A 19,522-nucleotide genomic window follows, 5' to 3' on the forward strand; every position below is an offset into this window, starting at 1 on the left:
GCTTCAGCGCTCCCAGCTCAAGATCTGGGTAGGAGGTTTGTTTCTCCCGCCGCAGCTGCTCTCTCTCCCATTATGAGATCTCACATCATCCAAGGTAAGGACGTTAATCTTGCCTCTCTCCTACTGCCATCGCCCGCCATCGATCGTCAGTTCATAGACTGTGGGGACGTATCCGTTTTACTCAAAACATCCGACCCTAGGCTGCTCCGCAATCTCTCCTTCGGGGAATTTGTTATTGCGTTCAGTGTCTATAGAGATATCATGTGCCAAAGCTACCCTGACCGGAGGGAAGAACTGGACCTCTACATGGCAATGATGGCCGACTTCAGCCAACGCTACGGCGGAACCTTGTTCTATGAATACCATTTAGCTTTTGCAGCCAAATCTGCCGCTTTTATCACACTCCACAACACCCGGCTGGACTGGGCAGTCACCGACACTGAGCTCCTGGTTCGGCATTTTGGCGGGCATCGAGTGCTCCATCTGTAGCTCTCACGGCCATCCCGCCACTTTTTGCCCTAAAAGCGTCAACAGGGATCCGACGCCTGTTGCTATCCATGGTGCTGATCTAGTAAGCCCTAATCTCGACAGAAGAGGGCGCCCCCTGGTCGTGTTTAATGGTGTAACTGTGTGTAATAATTTCAATGAATCTGTCTGTACTTTCCCTATTGCCGTTTTCACATGTTTGTAGCTTTTGCAAAGATCCCCACCCAAAGTCGGTCTGCCCCGGCGAATGAGGCCTCCCTACGAGAGGGAAGCCTGCAACAACATCAAAACAATTCTAAGCGGGCATCCCTCCACACCACCAATGTGCCTGCCCTCTCTCACTTTCTGTCCTCTCACCCCGATCCTTCTTTTGTTAATTTTCTAATCACAGGGCTTTCTCAAGGGTTTCGGGTCGGCGTCCTCTCCCCTTTGAGGACATCCTATGTGGCTAGGAATTTATTATCTGCTCTGTCGAACCACTTACTGTGTCTAGCCTGCTGGCCAGAGAAGTCAATAAAGGCTCGTGGTTGGACCGTTCTCTTCTCCTCCTTTCTCTCCTTTTTAGAGTAAATTCAATAGAATTCGCGACCATGAAATATTCAGGGAAAAAGCGCCTCATCTTTGACATGTCATCTCCCCACTCTGAGCGCGTAGCCAGCGTTAATGAGTGTATCCCCCTTTCCCCCTTTACCCCTTTTCCCTCTACTATGCTTCTGTCGACAATGCTGCCCACTTAATCAAGATAGCAGGCCAAGGTGCATGGCTTTCGAAGGCCGATATCACAGACGCTTTCAAAGTCATGCCCATTCATCCCTCTGAATGGCCCCTTTTTCCCCCCCGAGTCAAAATTTTACTTCGCGGTTACGCTGACATTTGGCTGTAGGAGTAGTCCTCACATTTCAACTGCTTGTCAGAAGCATTGTGTTGGATCCTGCTTAACGTCTACAAATTACCATTCGTTCTCCATCTCCTCGATGATTTTTTGCTCATTGACTTCCCGTCCGCCAAGACTTCCGTGCTAGACACGCTTAGACAAACTTTCAGCACCATAGGCGTCCCGCTCTCTGAGGAGAAAACCCTGGGTCCTCTTACGTCACTCGAATTTCTAGGCATTATGCTGGACTCCGTCAAAATGCAAGCTTCTCTTCCAGAAGAGAAACTCCTCAGAAATAAGGGCCATTACCGCTTCGTTTGTGTCTTCTAGTGCGGGTTTCCTAAACGCCTGTGCTTCTTTAAGCTACTAGGCCATCTAAATTTAAGCCATGAGGATAATCCCTCAGGGCGCTCATTTATTTCGTCTCCTAAATCTGGCTCATTCCGTCGAGAAGCTGTCTGATCTAGTCCAGGTCGGCGGAAGGTAGCAGGTCCGACCTCAGGTTCTGGTCCCAGCTCCTTAACAATTGGAGCGGCATTTGGTTTTCTAACGAAGTCCCTGAATCTTCCTTCCCTCGATTTGTTTACGGACGCGGCTCCTTCAGTGGGCTTTGGGGGGGGGTCTTCCAAGGGCAATGGTTCGCAGAGAAATGGCCAGCCGAGTTCTCCGCCTTTGCCCTTGGATCTGCCTCTTCTGCTCTTCATGAGCTCTACCCCGTCGTGGTTGCGAGTGTTTTATGGGGTGGCTCTTGGTCTCGCAAACGCATAACTCTTCATTGCGATAACGTGGCAGTCGTCGGCATGATAAATAAAGGAAGGTCTTCATCTGCCATTATCATGCCACTACTTAGACGTCTAACATGGCAATCTGTGATGCATAATTTCATCATTAACGCAGAACATATTCCTGGTTATTGCAATGTACTTGCTGATGCGCTGTCTCGTTCTCGTTTTCAGGAGTTCAGGCGGCGATGCCCAACAGCCAACCCAGAGCCGACACCATGCCCAGCGTTCACAGACCTAATTCTGGACTGAACGTCGATTTGGATTCTCTCCTAGCGTCAGCTAGAGTTTACATGGAGAAAGGGGTAGCCCCAAATACACTAAAAGCTTATAAATCGGCATGGTCTTGGTTCACTATTTCCTGCGGCTCACTCCAATTACCCTTGTTTCCTGTTCTTATTACTACTATTTGCGCTTTCATCGATTACAGTTCCGAATCACGTCGTCTTAAAATTCCTACAATTAAAAGAATGTTAGCAGGGATACAATTCTATGCCAAATGTCATGACCCTAACTTTTCTAGCTTATTTTCTGTACCTTCCGTTCGCTGGCTTCTCAAAGGTCTCGCTAAATCCACTCTCTCAGTCCCTGATAAACGCCTGCCTTTAACCCCTCACTTATTACGCCTTTTGGTGTCTAAATTACGGGAAGGCTCTCTTTTCACTCCCTATATCAATTCACTCCTCGAAGCCGCGTTCCTCATGGCTTTCTATGGGTTCATGCGCCCCGGGGAATTTTGCTCTGACAGCCAGGTTTTTAACCCTTCTCAGGATCTGGCTTTCTCAGCCATCCTCTTCTCCTCCCACTTCTATAACGTATTTCTGAAACATTCTAAAACGGACACCTCAGGTTCTGGTGTCAGTTTAAGAGTTTCTAAAGTAAATAACTCTTTCTGTCCCTATACTTCCATGTCCTACTATCTTAAACTTCGCCCTCACACTTCTCCCAATTCACCACTCTTTCTTCTACCTTCTGGGTCATCAATGTCTAAGCAATGGTTCAGGATCCACTTGTCTACAGTGGTCGGTAGCTGTGGGCTCTCAACCTCCCAATATACCGGCCATTCCTTTCGCATCGGTGCTGCAACGTCAGCAGCAGCTCTAGGATTACCTGCATCCTCTATCAAGTTGCTCGGAAGATGGTCTTCGTCGGCTTACGAGTCCTATATAAGACCTCAGGATCAAGCCCTTCTAGATCATAAATAGCTCTCGCCAAGTGTCAAATAAGGTAAGCTTCCTTGCAAAGGTCTGGTGGTGGTTATTTGGCTCGGCTAAAAGCATTATATTAATTACGATGGACCCGAGCCACTCTTCTTCAGTCACTACGCTTTTAGCGGCACTTTAGGCACAGAATAAAGCGTTAATACATTGTAGTCACTACACGCACCGCCCTTGGTCTAGCTTCTGCAAGCAAAACCTCGGGTAATCACGTCACAACAGTTAATTTCCTTTATCCTTCCATCACCCCACTTCACTCATCATATACATCGCCTTCGACTTCGACAGTCATTTCGAATCGCATCATCAAATCGCAATCATCAATCGTTATCGAACCGAGCGATCATTAAGCACTTTCCACGGGATTTGCACCACATTGCATTACATCTTGCCCGTGCAAGAACCGAAGCTTCAGCTCTGAGCTCGTGCAGCTCCCCGACTCGCTGCAATCGCTGCAGACCATGGTGGTTATGTCTCCTGTACCCGCAAGAGAGTACACTTTTCTATCATCTGTTCTCAGTTTCATTTCCTTTCACGAATCACTTTACTATTAACGAAGGATTTGTCTCATATTAAAGTTCTCTTTGATTATGCTTTATTCCAGGAGTGTCCCAGCCTCACGTCTACCCTTGGGTAGGCCTTTCCCATCTCTCTCTTTGGGGGTAGGCTCCGCCTCTGCCGTATTCACCCGGCAGGATCTGCGAGGGTCTCCACGCTTGGGGTCCTGGACTGAGGACGGGGCCTACGCCAAAGACTCTTAATAATTCCATTTATTATCTCTAAGTTATCTATTCCTTTAAGGATATAACATTGTTAAACTTCCATTAAATATTGTAAACCTCATGTCATGCTTCCCGAGTCTTTCTGATAGAAATGGAAGCGTCAGCGTTAAATTCTGTCAGGAAGACTCAATGCTACGTCACTCATTCATTCATTACTCCTAACCAATCAGCGGCGTACAACCATTTTTTAAAACTTCTTCACTCATGTATCTGTTTGCTGTCTCCAGGTATCGGTTTTTGAATACCATCCCTCCTTCCCCAACCACCACCAGTTTGGTCCCTGTTCTACTGTCCAGGGGGTAGGCTCCACCCCTGCCGTATTCATCCGGCAGGATCTGCGAGGGTCTCCACGCTTCGGGTCCTGGACTGAGGGGCGGGCCTACGCCAAAGACTCTTAATAATTCCATTTATTATCTCTAAGTTATCTATTCCTTTAAGGATATAACATTGTTAAACTTCCATTAAATATTGTAAACCTCATGTCATGCTTCCCGAGTCTTTCTGATAGAAATGGGAAAATGTTTAAGAATTGTATTGGCTTTTTTGTTTTTTAGCATTTAGCATTCAAGTATTTGAACAAGGTAACACTGGTGAAATGTATGCACCTTACTGCTGTGGTGTAGTCTAGTTAGCTGTAGTGGGAGATTAACCCCAAATGTTAATACTTATCCTTGTCTGTTTTAAGTGGGTATACTGAGATGGTGATGCTTTTTAAGTGGGTATACCAGAGACTTTCTAATGAGGAGACACAGCACTCAAAAAATCCTCCATAGAAATGCATGGGGCTGGTTTATTAGCAACGCCAATATGGCCATTGTCTACACATATCCCACCCCTTCCTCGGCAAAACGTCGACATGTGAATACATTGAGCCAATCATGTGGTGTGATGTGAATACATTGAGCCAATCATATGGTGTGTTGTGAACTCGCCGCTGGAGCAAGATTGGTGTCTTGAAGCCTTGCGCACGCACATTTCTGCCGAATAGGATGCCCGATGAGTGCCCAAAAAGCGTTGCAATATGGCCGTTGAGTGGAGGGACTTGCCTAAAAGGACTTTGGGTATACTGTGTATAGTCCTGCATATGACGTAGACTACGTGCCTCTGCCTTACTGAACAAGGGATTTTCTGTGTATGGATGTTGACCGGTTCTTGGCCCCTCAGTGTATGATGTGGCCCCTTTGTGGCCCCTGTCTCAGAAAAATCCTAGAACCGCCACTGGCTATAGCTAGCGTACTTGGTGAGTGGACTTTAACTTGCAACAACAACAAAAAGAAATTTTTTAGACGAGCTGTTGCACGTTTGACTGTTCTTTCTACGTTGGACAGTATAGCCTTCCCGGCCATATTTTTTTTTCTACTTTGCCGCGATTCGAAAATGTCACAAGACGAGTGGGACGATCCTTTGCCTGAACCTAGTAAAGCAGATGATGCTAAGAATACTAGGAGAATTATTCACTATAGAGTCGAGCTCCCGCCATGTTTCCACGGAGATGGGAAAGATAAAGAAAGTTTTTCGCTCTGGAAAACTCGACTAGAACTCGCCGTGAAAGCATGCACGGATGACCAACGACAAAATCTAGCCACCATTCTTCCCTCAAGGCTGAGTGGGGATGCACTAGTATATTGGTTATCTCTGCCAGAAGTGGTGAAGGGGAATTATGATTATGATGTATTGTCAAGCTTAATGACGTTTTTGGGAGGAAACAATTTTTGCTACACTTTCAAACCTTTATCAATGCCAGACCACGTTTGGCCAAAGAGCCATTGGAAGTATATGCAGCTGAAATCACACGACTGGTGCTAGAAGCTTTTCCAAATTGTGGTCGGCCTGTCATTACCATGGAATGTTTCAGGCGGTTTGTCACTGGTTTGGATCCAGTTCTTCAAACAAAATGTCATGAACATGGGGCAACGACCCTAGAGGAAGCATTGGACATTGCCTGTAAGTGGGAGCGGGCTCAGGAGGCATTGAGGCTTTCAGCCCCATCTAGCTCTCAACCAGTCACCACTTCAGTTGCCACCTCCCCAGCTGAGGCAATATCGGCTATGGTGTCAGCAAAACGTACAGCATGTCAGTCCAGTGCGTCGCCTGAGCTTGTGAGAGCTGTGGAAGAGTTATCTGCCGTACAGTCCTCCCCATTGGGTGACTCATGGAGACAGGCAGTATTCCCCTGACTGGTTCTCCAACATCATCTCCAGAGCGCCCCAGACCTTATCGTTCATCCCTGCCACGAGGTGTCTACACCCACTACAGCACCTCACCAGGAGGTCGGGACAGTAGGTACTTACCTACCCCTCCATCTTCTCCACGGCGATCTTCAAGCAGCAGTGACTACTATCACCGCCCCAGTTCTGACTACTGGCGTAGTCCCAGCCCTACATCCAGCTACCCGGGTCAGTATGACTCCCGCCGTCCATCGATCCAGGCCAGGCCGAGGAGAGCTGACAGCAGATCACCCAGCAGGTTTTCGCCTCGCACCACGCGCCCATTGTCCAGAGAGCGTGAACAGCATGTGAGCTTCGATGACGGGGACATCATTCATCAGGGAAACGCACACTAGCAGGTACTATGGGTCAGGTATCTGCTGGTAAGGACAGTGTGGCCCCACAGACTATTCAATCAGACATTACAAACATCACACCATGATCTTATGTGTTTGCAGTTCTTGAGGACACTGCTGTGAAAGTGTTTCTAGATACAGGCTCTGAAATTTCTTTAATTAGTGAAGCCCTGAAAATGTCAATTCCTGCTTTACAGAGAAGGCCAATTCAGAAATCGTATGTCCTTGCAAAGTCAGTAACGGGAGATTATTTAGATACACTGGGTACGCTCTCTGTCACCATCAGGCTAGGTGAGGAATGTTTTCATCATAATGTCCAGGTAGTATGCAATGCTACCCAGTCTTTAATCCTGGGGTGGGACTTTTTGCAGAAACATCATGCAGTGATTGACTTGGCAGCAAAGCATTTAAAACTTTGGAACTGGACTGTTCCATTGCTGTGTTGCACACAGACAGCTCCTTTAAAATGCAGTGCTGTGACTATCACCTGTGACAATTCCTGCTCAAAGTCAAATTAATGTCTTAGTTTCAGTCGAATTTGTGTGAGCCGAAATACAGTCCAAATTACACTGGTATCTTCAGTGTTGTGCGTGAACGAGTTCAAAAGAACTCCTTCATTGAACACGCTCATTTTTTCGTGAACGTTGAACTGAACGCAACACATTTTTTAATAAAGAACTTGAACGTGGATTAGTTCACATTATGTGTCATGAACGGCAGACATCACTGTAAATGAACGTTGGAATTTGTTTTCTCTTTTGAAACGCAACGAGAGAAAGTTCCTCCCTCCTGTATTCTCGCTGGTGCCGCTTAAATCATGTATCACCAGACAGAAATGGTTTTGACATTGTGTGCGCAATGCATTGCGGGCAACGTAGTGTCCGGCTGAGAATAGTTGAATAGCATACTGGCTTCCACACAACGTTACCCGTGATGAATTGCAGCAGAGCGGGGTAGGCATAAGTGAAAAGGGGTGTAGCTTGCATTCGCGTCAAGAACCCTACTAATGATGATTGTCATGTGTCGGGTGACACACACATTGGAGAATTTCACTCAGTTGTCAATCAGTCTGGGGAAGAGTTTTCATTAGTTGAAGCTACCGTAGCCCAAATGCAGACACAACCTCGGGCATTCCCTAAAGTTCACCTCAGTCAAACTGCACTCGATAGTCAGCAGCAGCAGCAATTAGAAGGTTTAATCCTCAAATATGCAGACATCTTCAGTGCTCATGAGAGAGATTATGGCAGAACAGATAAAGTTCAGCATACTATCAGGACAGGCAATGCAGAGCCGATCAGACAGCGGCCTATCGAACATCCCCTAATATGAGGGCTGAAATTGATAGGCAGGTCCAAAACCTGCTGGAGGAGGACATAGTTGTAGCCCATGGTCCTCTCCAGTTGTTCTTGTGAAGAAAAGAGATGGCAGTTATAAGTTCTGCATCGACTTTAGAAAACTAAATGCTGTGACTGTAAAAGATTCCTACCCATTGCCACGTCCAGCAGATGCATTAGACAGCTTATCAGGGTCCTGTTGGTTCAGCACCATGGACTCAATCCACAAGACAGAGAGAAATCAGCTTTTACTACTGGAAGTGCCCTTTACCAATTTAAAGTTATGCCCATGGGGCTAACTAACGCTCCTCCTACTTTTCAGAGGTTGATGGAGCTGGTACTTCGTGGCCTTCATTGGAAGGAATGTTTAATTTATCTTGACGACATCCTTGTCTTCAATCAGACTTTTCCAGAGCATCTTAAAAGTCTAGAGGAGGTCTTTGGGCGGTTCCGCTCAGCCAGCCTTAAGTTGAAGCCAAACAAATGCCATTTTGCATGTAGCCAGGTCAATTTCCTAGGTCACGTTGTATCCAGTCAGGGCCTTCAGCCGGATGCAAAGAACCTTGAAAAGGTTTGTGAATGGCCCACGCCAAAAACCACCACTGAGGTGAGAGCCTTTGTTGGCTTATGTTCGTATTATCGGCGTTTTGTGAGAAACTTTTCGGGCCTTGCATCACCTCTGCATGCTCTTACCCAGAAGGGATCATTATTCAATTGGACTCATGACTGTGAGGATGCTTTTCGGTCATTAAAGCATGCACTAACTAATCCTCCGATTGTGGCCCACCCCAATTTCTCTTAGCCATTTTTGCTTTACACAGATGCTTCTCAGTCTTGCATAGGGTCAGTGCTAGCTCACAAGCAAAACAACAGAGAACATGTCATTGCGTATGCGAGTCACACACTTACCTCTGCTCAGCAAAAATGGGCGACGTACGACCGGGAACTGTGGGCCATAGTGTGGTCTGTAACACACTTCAAACATTTTCTCTCGGGGTCCCCATTCAAGATAATCACTGACCATAAGCCCTTACTTAGTCTTCAGAAAACCCAGGTTGATAGTGACCCAACTGGTAGGTGAGGTCGTTGGATTCTTGAACTAGATGTTTATGACCACTCAATCATTCATAGAGAAGGCAGACAGCATGTGAATGCGGACGCCCTGTCCAGACGGCCTAGCATTGAGACTGAAACTAAAGCTATTCAGTGTGTCTTAACCTCCACCATTACCGGGGAATCAGCGACATCTACTGGTGAAAGGGGTAGCGACGCTCTGGGGGTTCCGAATACTTGCCTTCAGTGGCGTCATTAGACCTGGGCATTCGGGGCTATAGCCCCGGATCCTCTGGGGATAGCCCCGGATCTATGGGCCGTCAACAACAACAAAAACTCTAATCGTGAATGAAATAAATAGCCCCGTAGAAGAGACTTTTGTGTTTTGTGTCCATTGTGTGCATTAACAGCAGCGCCAAGACAATCTGGCGTGATCTGGGCAGGTTTAGAATCATTTGTTGCAAAATGTTGCAATTTCAATTCTCCTCTACGGCTATTACGCATTGCTGTTTAGTTGCTTCTACTAACTAGCCTTAGCGAAATAAGTGTATAAGGACAAATGGATATTAGAAGTTTATTTAGAGAAAAAAAAAGGGCAGAGCAGGGACAAGAAGTGGAAACTCTTCAGTGTGTCATCATCTCCCGCAACCCAGGAGGACATTTCGATCAGCTCAGTTTCAATATATCGTGATTTACTATTGAATCACATGCGCATAAATAAACCTGACCTCGTTTGAGGGGGCTTCCAAGCAATGCATGTTGGGCTTGATTTTGACAGAATGGAACTTTTCTTTGGGCAAAAGTTTGTGATATACAACCCAAATGCATTGCTTTCAAGGCACCCATAGCCCATTAATTGAAGGGGATGGCGTCCAAATGTTGATCCCGAGGCGAACGCCACACCTGTCAAGTGCGACAGAGGTGCATGGCGATGTTTATTCTACAGGCTATTTTAATGTGATATTTGGGGTGTTGTATGTGGCGCACTTTGGCAGAAGAGACGTTCTCCTCAGGGGCCTGCAGGAATTAATGCTATGGTGCATTTACCCATCCCCATAAAGAAATAATTCACTCGTGAACAATATTTGTCCGTTTAGGTCCGTGCATTGGTCAGTCAGCAAAAGTAGCCTACATAGCATAACAACATCCACATGCAATAATACAACGACAACGTCTACAATGACCTATTCATTTGGACAACTTGATACAGCCCTATACAGGCTAAAGTTACCTTTAGTTTTGTTCTAGCGTAACGTGACGTCTGGCTTTAGTGCAGTCTAACGTTCTGACAAGCACACCAATTGCCTACCTTGTTCTTGTATAACTCCTAGCGTTGCTGCCTCCATCCTTTCTGTTTTCGTTGTTTAAAACTTGTGATATCCATGATGAGTATTGAGTGAATTAGCTCAACATTGTGTGCTGATAACCATATAGATAGCCGAGTAAAAGAAAACAACAAGTAGCCTATTGCGTGGCTGCATGCGTATTCTCTCTCCTGCTCAAAACATAATGTGTTCACTAACTTTACGTAATAGAAAATGGTAAATAGCCTGATGGCATGCAGCTAATGGGATACTGTACATAGTTGGGAAGGTATGGTAGGCCGATTTGGTGTGAATACACACACACACACAAGGGAAATTTTCTCTCGCTGTTGAGTAGCCTGATGGTACGCGCACAGTGTGTAATGCGGACGCATACACCTGCAGGCGCGCCTGGTTCTCCTTACACGGTCTTTAAACATCAAAATATTCAGAATGCCGTGACGTGAGTCATTACGATTGGCCTTCCTTTTCATTCTCAAAGTAGGTTAAAATTGCATGTTCATCAGCACGATTTTCAAAATCTCTCGGGGGAGAAACCCCCGAACCCCCGGACAAAAAAGAACTCTAAGTTCTGGGCTCTAGCCCCAAATGTTTTAAATAGCTAGCGACGCCCCTGCTTGCCTTCCTTGTCCATTGATGTGGATGAGTTACGGAAATAGCAGCTCGCTGATAATTCACTGCTGACTGTGTTATTTTGGAAAGAGAAGGGCAAAAGGAGACCGCCTATAGGAGTTTTAAAAGACTCTACTCCAGTAGTGAGTAAACTCTGGCATGAATTCCCCAAGCTCAGTATTCGGAATGGCATACTTTGTTGTGCGTTCATCCTCATGCTGGTCAGGGTTATCAAGTTGTTTTACCGGAACAGCTTGTACCAACGGCCTTGAAAGCTCTTCATGGCAATGAGTTCAGTGGACATTTAGGTTCAGAACGCACTCTGCAAAAATCTGTTTCTGGCCATACATGTCACGAGACATTAATAGGTTTTGTAGTGAATGTCTGCCATGCCAAAAACGGGGTTCCCCAACTCCTCATGAGAAAGCGCCCTTGCAGCCCATTTGCTCTGACAGGCCGTTTCAGAAAATTGCCGCAGATATAACTGAGCTCCCTATAACATCACAGGGACATCGGTATGTGTTGGTCATTGAAGACTATTTTACTCGTTATGTCAATCTTTTCCCACTGAAAGATCAACGTGCCCCCACGGTAGCACAGTGTATTTTTGAGAAGTATGTTAGGCATTATGGTATTCCTGAATCAATACACACAGATCAGGGCAGACAATTTGAATCGGATGTGATAAAAGAGCTTTGTTCCCTGCTTGGAATTGTGAAAACGCGCACTTCCCCATACCATGCTCAATCGATGCATGGTGCATCGATGCATGGTGGAGCGATTCAATAGGACGCTCAAGGACCAATTGTCGAAATACTTGTCTCAGAGTGGAGGTGAATGGGTTCAGTATTTACCACAGGTGGAACTGGCATACAATACCACTGTCCATTCCATTACTGGATTCTCACCCTTTTTCTTGGCCCATGGGAGAGAGCCACACTTACCATTAGACATTTTGTTAAATGTGGTACTACGGCATCATCTGCAACTCCAGGTACACCTGCTGCCTATGTCAGTGATCTGACCACACGTCTTTCTCTTGCTCTTAGGGAAGCAGCTCAGAAGTCTGCTGCTGCTAAACTTCATCAGAAGTTGCAGTATGACAAAAATGTGGTGTTCCACCCTCACAAAGCAGGAGACTATGTACTTCTAGATGACCCAGTACAGCGTATGAACAAGTTGGCACCCAGATGGCAAGAGCCGCTTGTCATACTGAGACGAATAGATAAAGGGGACAGTGTTGGTGTCACATATGAAATCACTGATCCTAAGAAAAAGGATTCTAGGAAATGGGTCGTTCATCACAACAGATTAAAGGCGTATAAGGGGAAGTTATCAGAGGAGTCACTTAATGGCTCAGGTAGCGGCTCAGGTAGCTCAGACACTGTTGGAATGGGTACAGTACCTGTCTCTGACCGACCTACCCTCACAGCCTTATCGGGGGCTCTCCCGTATCGACCCCCTACTCCTCCAGGCTTGCCATCAAGGTCTCAGAGGCCATCTATCAGTTCTGATGTTGATAGTAGTTTGCAAGTTAATGTCTATCCTGATACTGTCTCTAGGTCGGTAGCATCCCCTGGCCCTCTCCAAACCCCTTCTGTTGATGTTGATTCTAGAGGCGTTGATTCAGCTCTCCCATCTATCCCATTACCTCCACAAGTCAGCACCTGCAGGGGTCGTATAATACGTCCACCATCTAAGTATGGCCAATTTGTAACATAATATGTAATTGCCATCTTAACGTTTCAATGACTCATTGCCTTTGAATACATGTACTTTATGTTAATATTACCCATATTTGCACTCATTTACTGGAATGTTATTTACAGTGTTCTGTATGTTCTGATTGAGTGTTGTTAATACTGTAATGTTTTGAAATGGGGACATTTCATTTCCTAGCAGGGGACGACTGTAAACAATGATTTTATTATATTATTATTTTGTTTAATGTCATTTTATTTCATTCAGTCTTATTCCATTCCTCTGATAATGTAATGGTGAATGATTAACGTATTAGGATTTTAGTTCCCCATACATTTGAGAGTTGGGTGTTTTGGTTCCGGGGGGGAATGGTTTCCCCACCGGACGTTTTGGAATGTAGAGTGTAGCTGGAGAGAAGTGAGCGCACGTTAGGCTGGTTGTCTGTCTAAGTTGCTTGTGTGAATAAAAGAAGTTATATAACCGAAGTGTAACCTGTCTTCGTCTTGCCCACGTCTGAGAGACTGGAGAGTGTGAACTCTGCAAACCCACGAATTATCAGGTTACAATAGGATAAAGGACTGAAACAGAGAAGTGCTTCTAGAATAGCCTACTGTGTTTTCATTATCATACCATCATATTCACATAGTCCAGAGGTGTTTACATGTTTGTCAGCAGAAACATACTTTAATTTAACTTTAATTTCCCAGACATTTCCCAAATAGGTCTACTACTGCATATACCTGCCATCACATATGTAGTCATCAACAAACCAAATGAAAATGTAATAGAAAATGCTACAGCCAAGACAATAAAGTATTGCAGTAGAGGTTTCCTGATGCCTGACGACTGAGTCTGTGTCTAAATTCACTGCATTAAATGGATGCCTGCGCATTTCTTGTTTAAAGGAATTTAGAATCTCAAAATGCTGCCCTCACTTCAAAGCCATTTCCCATACAGTAGGCTACCCTAGCCTAATTCAATTAATCTCTGACATCAGTCAGATCATTGAGTCAATTAAGCATTTGGTTGTGCCACTCCTATCAGCTTGTGTCTACATTCTTTCTGAATTATAATAATAGTCTAAATAAGCCTATAACAACATGGCCGTTTGGATGACAGAATAGCCCATAGGCTGCATTTGTTTACAATGTGTGACGGTGTAATTGCAATGACAAAATTAACACTGTTCGCAATAGGCTACAGAGTCGGTAAAAACAGTCTTCATAACCTACCTCGTTATTTGCTGTGATACGATGTAACAATAACATCAGCAGTATGGGTGACATTTTTCGGATCTCTCTGCTCGTTTAAGATTTTGCGTTGTTGTCTTGAAGGTTGAATCAGTTAATCCTCAAAATGCTGCGCGTGATTGTGATGCGAGTCTGTAATTTGGTCCTTTAGCTACGGCTGAGGCGTAGGCTACTCACAGTAGCCGCCTGTATGTCGGTGACAATGGATCCACATAATGGACTCCTGAACGGATGTGATAGACGAGAAACTCCTATCGGACATTAGAGGGAGCTAAGGGCGCGCTTAAAATGAACTGCAGATATGGTGCCGATTCGAAGTGTTGCGTGGAGTCCACGCTACGTGAGAGAATAAGGAAGAATTAAATGACAAGTAGCCTAAGGGATTTGCATTCCAAGGAAAATGTGTTTGAAAAAAGTGAATGATTAGCCTATACTATCTTTCCGTCAAACAGCCTGGACATATAAGTCTACCCAACAAACATGTAACGTTCTGAACTGAAGGTCAAACAAAATAAACCTTTAAAATACGTTCTGGGAACGTCCTGTAAAGGTATTGTGTTGTGTTCAGAGAACGTTCCCAGAATGTTCCTTCACAGCTGTTTTGGTGCAACTGTCAGGGAACCTTTTGGGAACGTTCCCCGATGGTTATATTAAGGATACATTTTTTTAAATCCTTTGACTGACGTTCCATAAAGGTATAGTTTTGTGCAATTGTCAGGGAACCTTTTGGGAATGTTCCCTGAAGGATTAATTAAGGTTGCATTTTTGTATAATCAGTGGAGTAGATCTGTCATTGTGTCTTACGGAGCTGATTTTGCCTAACGTGCCTGTGTGTGTGAGTGAGAGAGAGAGAGAGAGAGACTACAGATTCAACTAAAACATGTAATTTCAAGGAAATTACCAGTGCATGAAAATATAAACATACTGTATATTAACATAAAATGCAAAACAATAGCTGAGGAGTTTAAATAGTTAATACATTATTTAATAGTGAATTATTGTAGTGAGGACTTCTATTTTGAAACAGCTGTGGGCAGAAAATAGTTGAACAGGATCTGTAATCTTAAGAGAGCCAGATTGTATGCTTAAAGCCTGAGACAGAGTATATAGTTTAAAAGTTAAATGTAGATAGTGTAATGGATGTTGATAGACAGAAAGTTGAATGGATGTTGATAGGCAGATTGTTTAATATATGTTGATGGGATAGTTTAATGGGTGGATGAGTGAATGGTTTGAAGAGGATGAATGGATAGAAAGTTGGATGAAATGTGCCTTATTTCCTTGTAGAATGGAGAGACACAGCGAGTTGGCCTAGTTCAACAGAAAGCAGTTGATACAGGTGCAATCACACTGTAAAAAAAATATCTGCCTAGTTTACTCAAAAATGTAATGCAACCTATTACAAGGGCTTTTTTGAGTAAACACAACTAGAAATAAGGCAACTTATTGTAAATGTTTTTTTGAGTATACTCGAAGAGAGGGCAGAACTTACATAATCAATTTGAAATAAAAACATCTTTCAACTATAAAAAGCTTTTTCTACCAACTATTCAGAGGACTTCAAAACACAAGTTTAAGTTACTAGTTGGTACAACTTAAGATAAAAAGTAAGGAAAACCCAAAGCAACAATTAATGCAAGTGATTTATTGCAGAAATCAATCAAAGCACTGCACACACAAGTAGCCTCAAAATGATCTTTTACACAGCCTAAATGCAGCATAGAATACACAGATATTTTTAAAAAATGTTTTGAAACTACAGGTTTTCACCTCTAATCAGTGAACTTTGAGCTGCACACAATCAATCAATAAATAAATAAAAAAAATTAAAAAAATGTTTTGAAGCTACAGGTTCTCAACTGTAATCAGTGAACTTTCATCTGCACACAATAAAAGAATATATCAAAAATGTTTTGAAACAATGGGGTTTCAACTATATTCAGTGATCTTTGAGCTGCACACAATCAAAAAAATAATAATAATAAAAAAAAATTAAAAAAAACTTAATACACAATAGGTGCTGTAGTGTTAAGATCCTGAGTGCTATGGGCCTCATTAATACGAACTGTAATGAGGGAACTCTGTGTAATGAGGATAAAACATGGGATAAAATGGCTTTGAAAAGAAAATGCCATTGTTTTCAAAATTGAATAATACAATGCACTTTGTTGTACCTTTAGTCGCAAAGCAACAAAAATTGTATATAAATGCATGGTAACATTTTACATGACGGGTAAGTACATATCACATTCATAGCAGCTGTGAAATTATCAAACTAAGTATTTATAATTTATTCATAAAACATGACTCAACATTCATTCACATCTAAGTTTAACACTGGGAAGTAAACCACATAGAGATGACCCGGGAACTTTGGACATTTTCCCTTGAGTGTGGGCAAAGCGGCAAAATATTATAACTACCTCAAGGTGTCAACAAATCAGGGTCAACAAATACTGGTCAGCTATATGTAGTTTACCTCTCAGTCTTGAACTCGGATAAGTGATTATGAATACTTCACAACCTGTATAGTAATAATATAAGCTATTCATAAAAAATATTTAGATATGATCAGATGACAAGCATAAATGACAATAAATATCGCCATTCTGACTGCCACATTTTTGAAGGGTATGAATGTTGTCATGTCTTCTAAAACGGTCACTACAGCTACAATGAATATGTTATGTACTCACCCGTCAAGTAAAGCGTTACCAAATGCATAAAATTAAACTTAAAAGGTCTCACAGTCCTAACAATCAGTACAACTTCCAATAATGTGCCATTACATCAAGCAAACTATCACAGATGTCCCTGCATTTTATTTCTGAAAGACAGGGTTCTCGCAGAACAGCTGGTAGCTCCTAGGTTGAGAAAAACCTTTTGTATCACCTCAAAGGTATACTTGAGGTTTTTGGGGTATTGCATATCGATTGCATAAACAAGGCCCATCAAATACGTAAATGCAGATGGTACATCCTTAATATCCTGGAGAACAACAGTCTCTTCCAAAATGATGGCTGTGTTGATTACCGTAGGAAGAGATTTGACTGCTGCAACGTCATCTTCTACCACTGTGAGGATCCCAATTTTCACACCTTTGGTGTAGTGTTCCTCAGCATCTGTATCCTGAGAGTGTGCAAACACAGAAGACACCACTGATTGAGTCAAACATAATTAAAAGAAAAGCTGTATAGATTAATTAATGGTAACACAATCAAAATACTTTAGAAAGTCATCATAAATACACTACTTGGCTTGTGTACTATGATATGTTGTGTATCCAACTGTTTTATAATAAATAAAAACACAGTTTACATATTACAATACAATGTGTCATTCAATATCAAGGGACAGGGAAGAGGAAGACGGCAAAAGGGATGCCAGAGAGACGGACAGAAGACAGGGACGAGTTGGTAAAGGACACAAGGAGATTGGGGATAGGAAAAAGGAGGAGAGGCAGGATAAAAGAGAGGGGCCAAAGAAGTAGAGGAAGAAACACAGGTGGTGAGAAGACAACATGCACAGAGAATACGATTGATTATTACCAGACATTTCTTGAAAAGACTTGTTGGGTCCTCCCTGAGGTAGAGGGGCAATCCTTCCAAGGCTATTCTTTTACGGTGTTCTGCAATCGCCATCACCTGGGCACACAGACAGAGATACAAAGATTATTTAATTCCCAAATTTTCATAATTCAGAATTAATGTGTAGTCCTTAAAGTGCATGCGTTTTCCTAGTCTGGCAACCCCAATTTTAGCTTTGTCTTTGCTACCGCGGCCACGCATGACGTTTGTTCGCACAATCAGTGAGAAAAAAAAATCAACACATTACATGGGTTGAGGCAAGCTAAAGCTGGCAATCATGGAAATAACTTCATGTCATAGGATCAAACTATTGTTGTGAAAAGGTTGTGTCTATTTTCCTGCTCCCCTGATATAATGCAAAGGCTAATGTTGTTTATAAATTTAAATGTGAATTCGTGGCGTAAAGCGTTTTTGCTCTGAGCAAAAGTAGCAAAGCATCAGTGAAACTTGCCAGCATTGAGCAGAGCGGAATGCAAAGGGGCATACTGCTGGCGATGTAAAAACCCCTTTACAGGAGAAACATTTACATGTCACTTTGTATTGTTATTAAGCAAAGTTTGGCTAACGTTAAATTAAGTCGTTGAAAACAGAAAAGTGATACCCTAAAAGGACTGGTCCAACGTTTATAAATAGTAGTCTTATTTAGATTGTAACGAAGCATCTTACAAGCTAGCAAACACAACTTTGCATGACAAGCTATGGCATTTCGCGTTTTCAGCTACAACACAAACTGTTCCCCAGGAATTTGGCTATGGACACAGCTGGACAATAATAAGCTGAATTACGTGAAGCAAGGGAAACTTTCGTTGTTCAGAGGTGTACGTATAACTTTATAGTCAATATCATTGGCCAAAGTCTCACTAAAGATGTCGGTTAATGTTAGCTTCCATTAACTAGTTAACATTAGCTCGCCAGCTGAGTAGACTAACGCTAGCTAGCCATTGCAATGTTCAACAAACTATACAAGACTTGAGTTTAAGGCGATAAAATGACTGTGTAGATTGATTTTGTACTTTACCTAAGCTTTACTGCGATGTTCCTGGTCGCTGTAGAGAGAAACCACAAACTTTCTGGAGATCTTCCCCGCGCACGCAATCCACCGCATGGAGTAGGCTTAGTCCTTCTGGCTCAGTGGGGAATCCCCGTAGTGATTCAAAGTACGCATGTGCCAACATGATGATTTTTTTTTCAGGTGACTTCACAGACACAGGCAATTAAATATTGAAGTTGAGTCAACTTAGTTACAAAAGTATGTGAGATGAAGTCACAAAACTTGATAAGATAAATTCATTGTATGAGTTTAGTATATTTTTCTGGTCTTTCCAGTTCTGTTTACTCCTTTACATATTCTGGCTGAAAAAATGCAAGTTCTAATTTTTACAGTGCAGTTGAACTGATTCTTTGATGGGGCCTAGATGAGCAGCTGGAAGTTGATACAGGTGCAAATCAAGTTAATTAGTCCATTGTGATGTCATCAGCCTAATGTTAAGTCTATGGGGATTTTATAAAAGTTAATAATTAATAGTTTAAAAAGTATAAAAGTTACAAAGATGAAAAATACAGTGGGTCCCAGTTAAAAATTGACACTTCATTCACGATCAAGGTGATTCACGCAGCTGTAATGTAAGTACAACTGCAGCCGCTTGGGGGCAGCATAGTCTGCTGTGGCGTTCCACGGTCGAACCGGGCGGCGCATTCAACAGCAAGGGCTGTGATTGGCCGAGTTTTCAGTGCGTTTCTCTGTGTTTTTAGCAGCCCCTGCAACATGCTAGTCCACTGTAGCCTAAGCTTTGTACATAATGTTAAACATAGTTTTGGATTCAGTGGCAAGATTTCTTGATTGTACAGTGCCTGTCTCTCAGTAATGTTTTAAAATGAGAGCTTCGTCAGCTGGCAGTAGGCTACTTTGTCGGTAGTCATGAGAAGTTCGCTTGCTAACAGAACATAAATATGCTG

General features: G+C 43.2%; 1 protein-coding gene and 1 long non-coding RNA gene across 2 annotated transcripts in view; both read right to left on the bottom strand.

Moving 5' to 3' along the window:
• aplp1 (amyloid beta (A4) precursor-like protein 1) overlaps positions 1-14,220 on the bottom strand; it is a 145,712-nt gene extending 131,492 nt beyond the window's left edge. Inside the window, exon 1 of the mRNA XM_048260191.1 lies at positions 13,962-14,220. Within this exon, the coding sequence (XP_048116148.1) occupies positions 13,962-14,015 (54 nt within the window). The 5' untranslated portion in view covers positions 14,016-14,220. The remainder of the gene's footprint in view (positions 1-13,961) is intronic.
• A 1,471-nt stretch (positions 14,221-15,691) lies between these two features.
• Positions 15,692-18,664, bottom strand: LOC125306273. The gene is made up of 3 exons (XR_007195532.1): positions 18,585-18,664; positions 17,528-17,623; positions 15,692-17,108 (listed from the first exon to the last, which is right to left on the bottom strand). It is a non-coding gene; the product is annotated as an uncharacterized LOC125306273 (long non-coding RNA).
• Positions 18,665-19,522: the final 858 nt, after the last annotated feature.

Source organism: Alosa alosa, chromosome 13 (genome assembly GCF_017589495.1).
Source record: "Alosa alosa isolate M-15738 ecotype Scorff River chromosome 13, AALO_Geno_1.1, whole genome shotgun sequence".
Lineage (NCBI taxonomy): Eukaryota > Metazoa > Chordata > Actinopteri > Clupeiformes > Clupeidae > Alosa > Alosa alosa.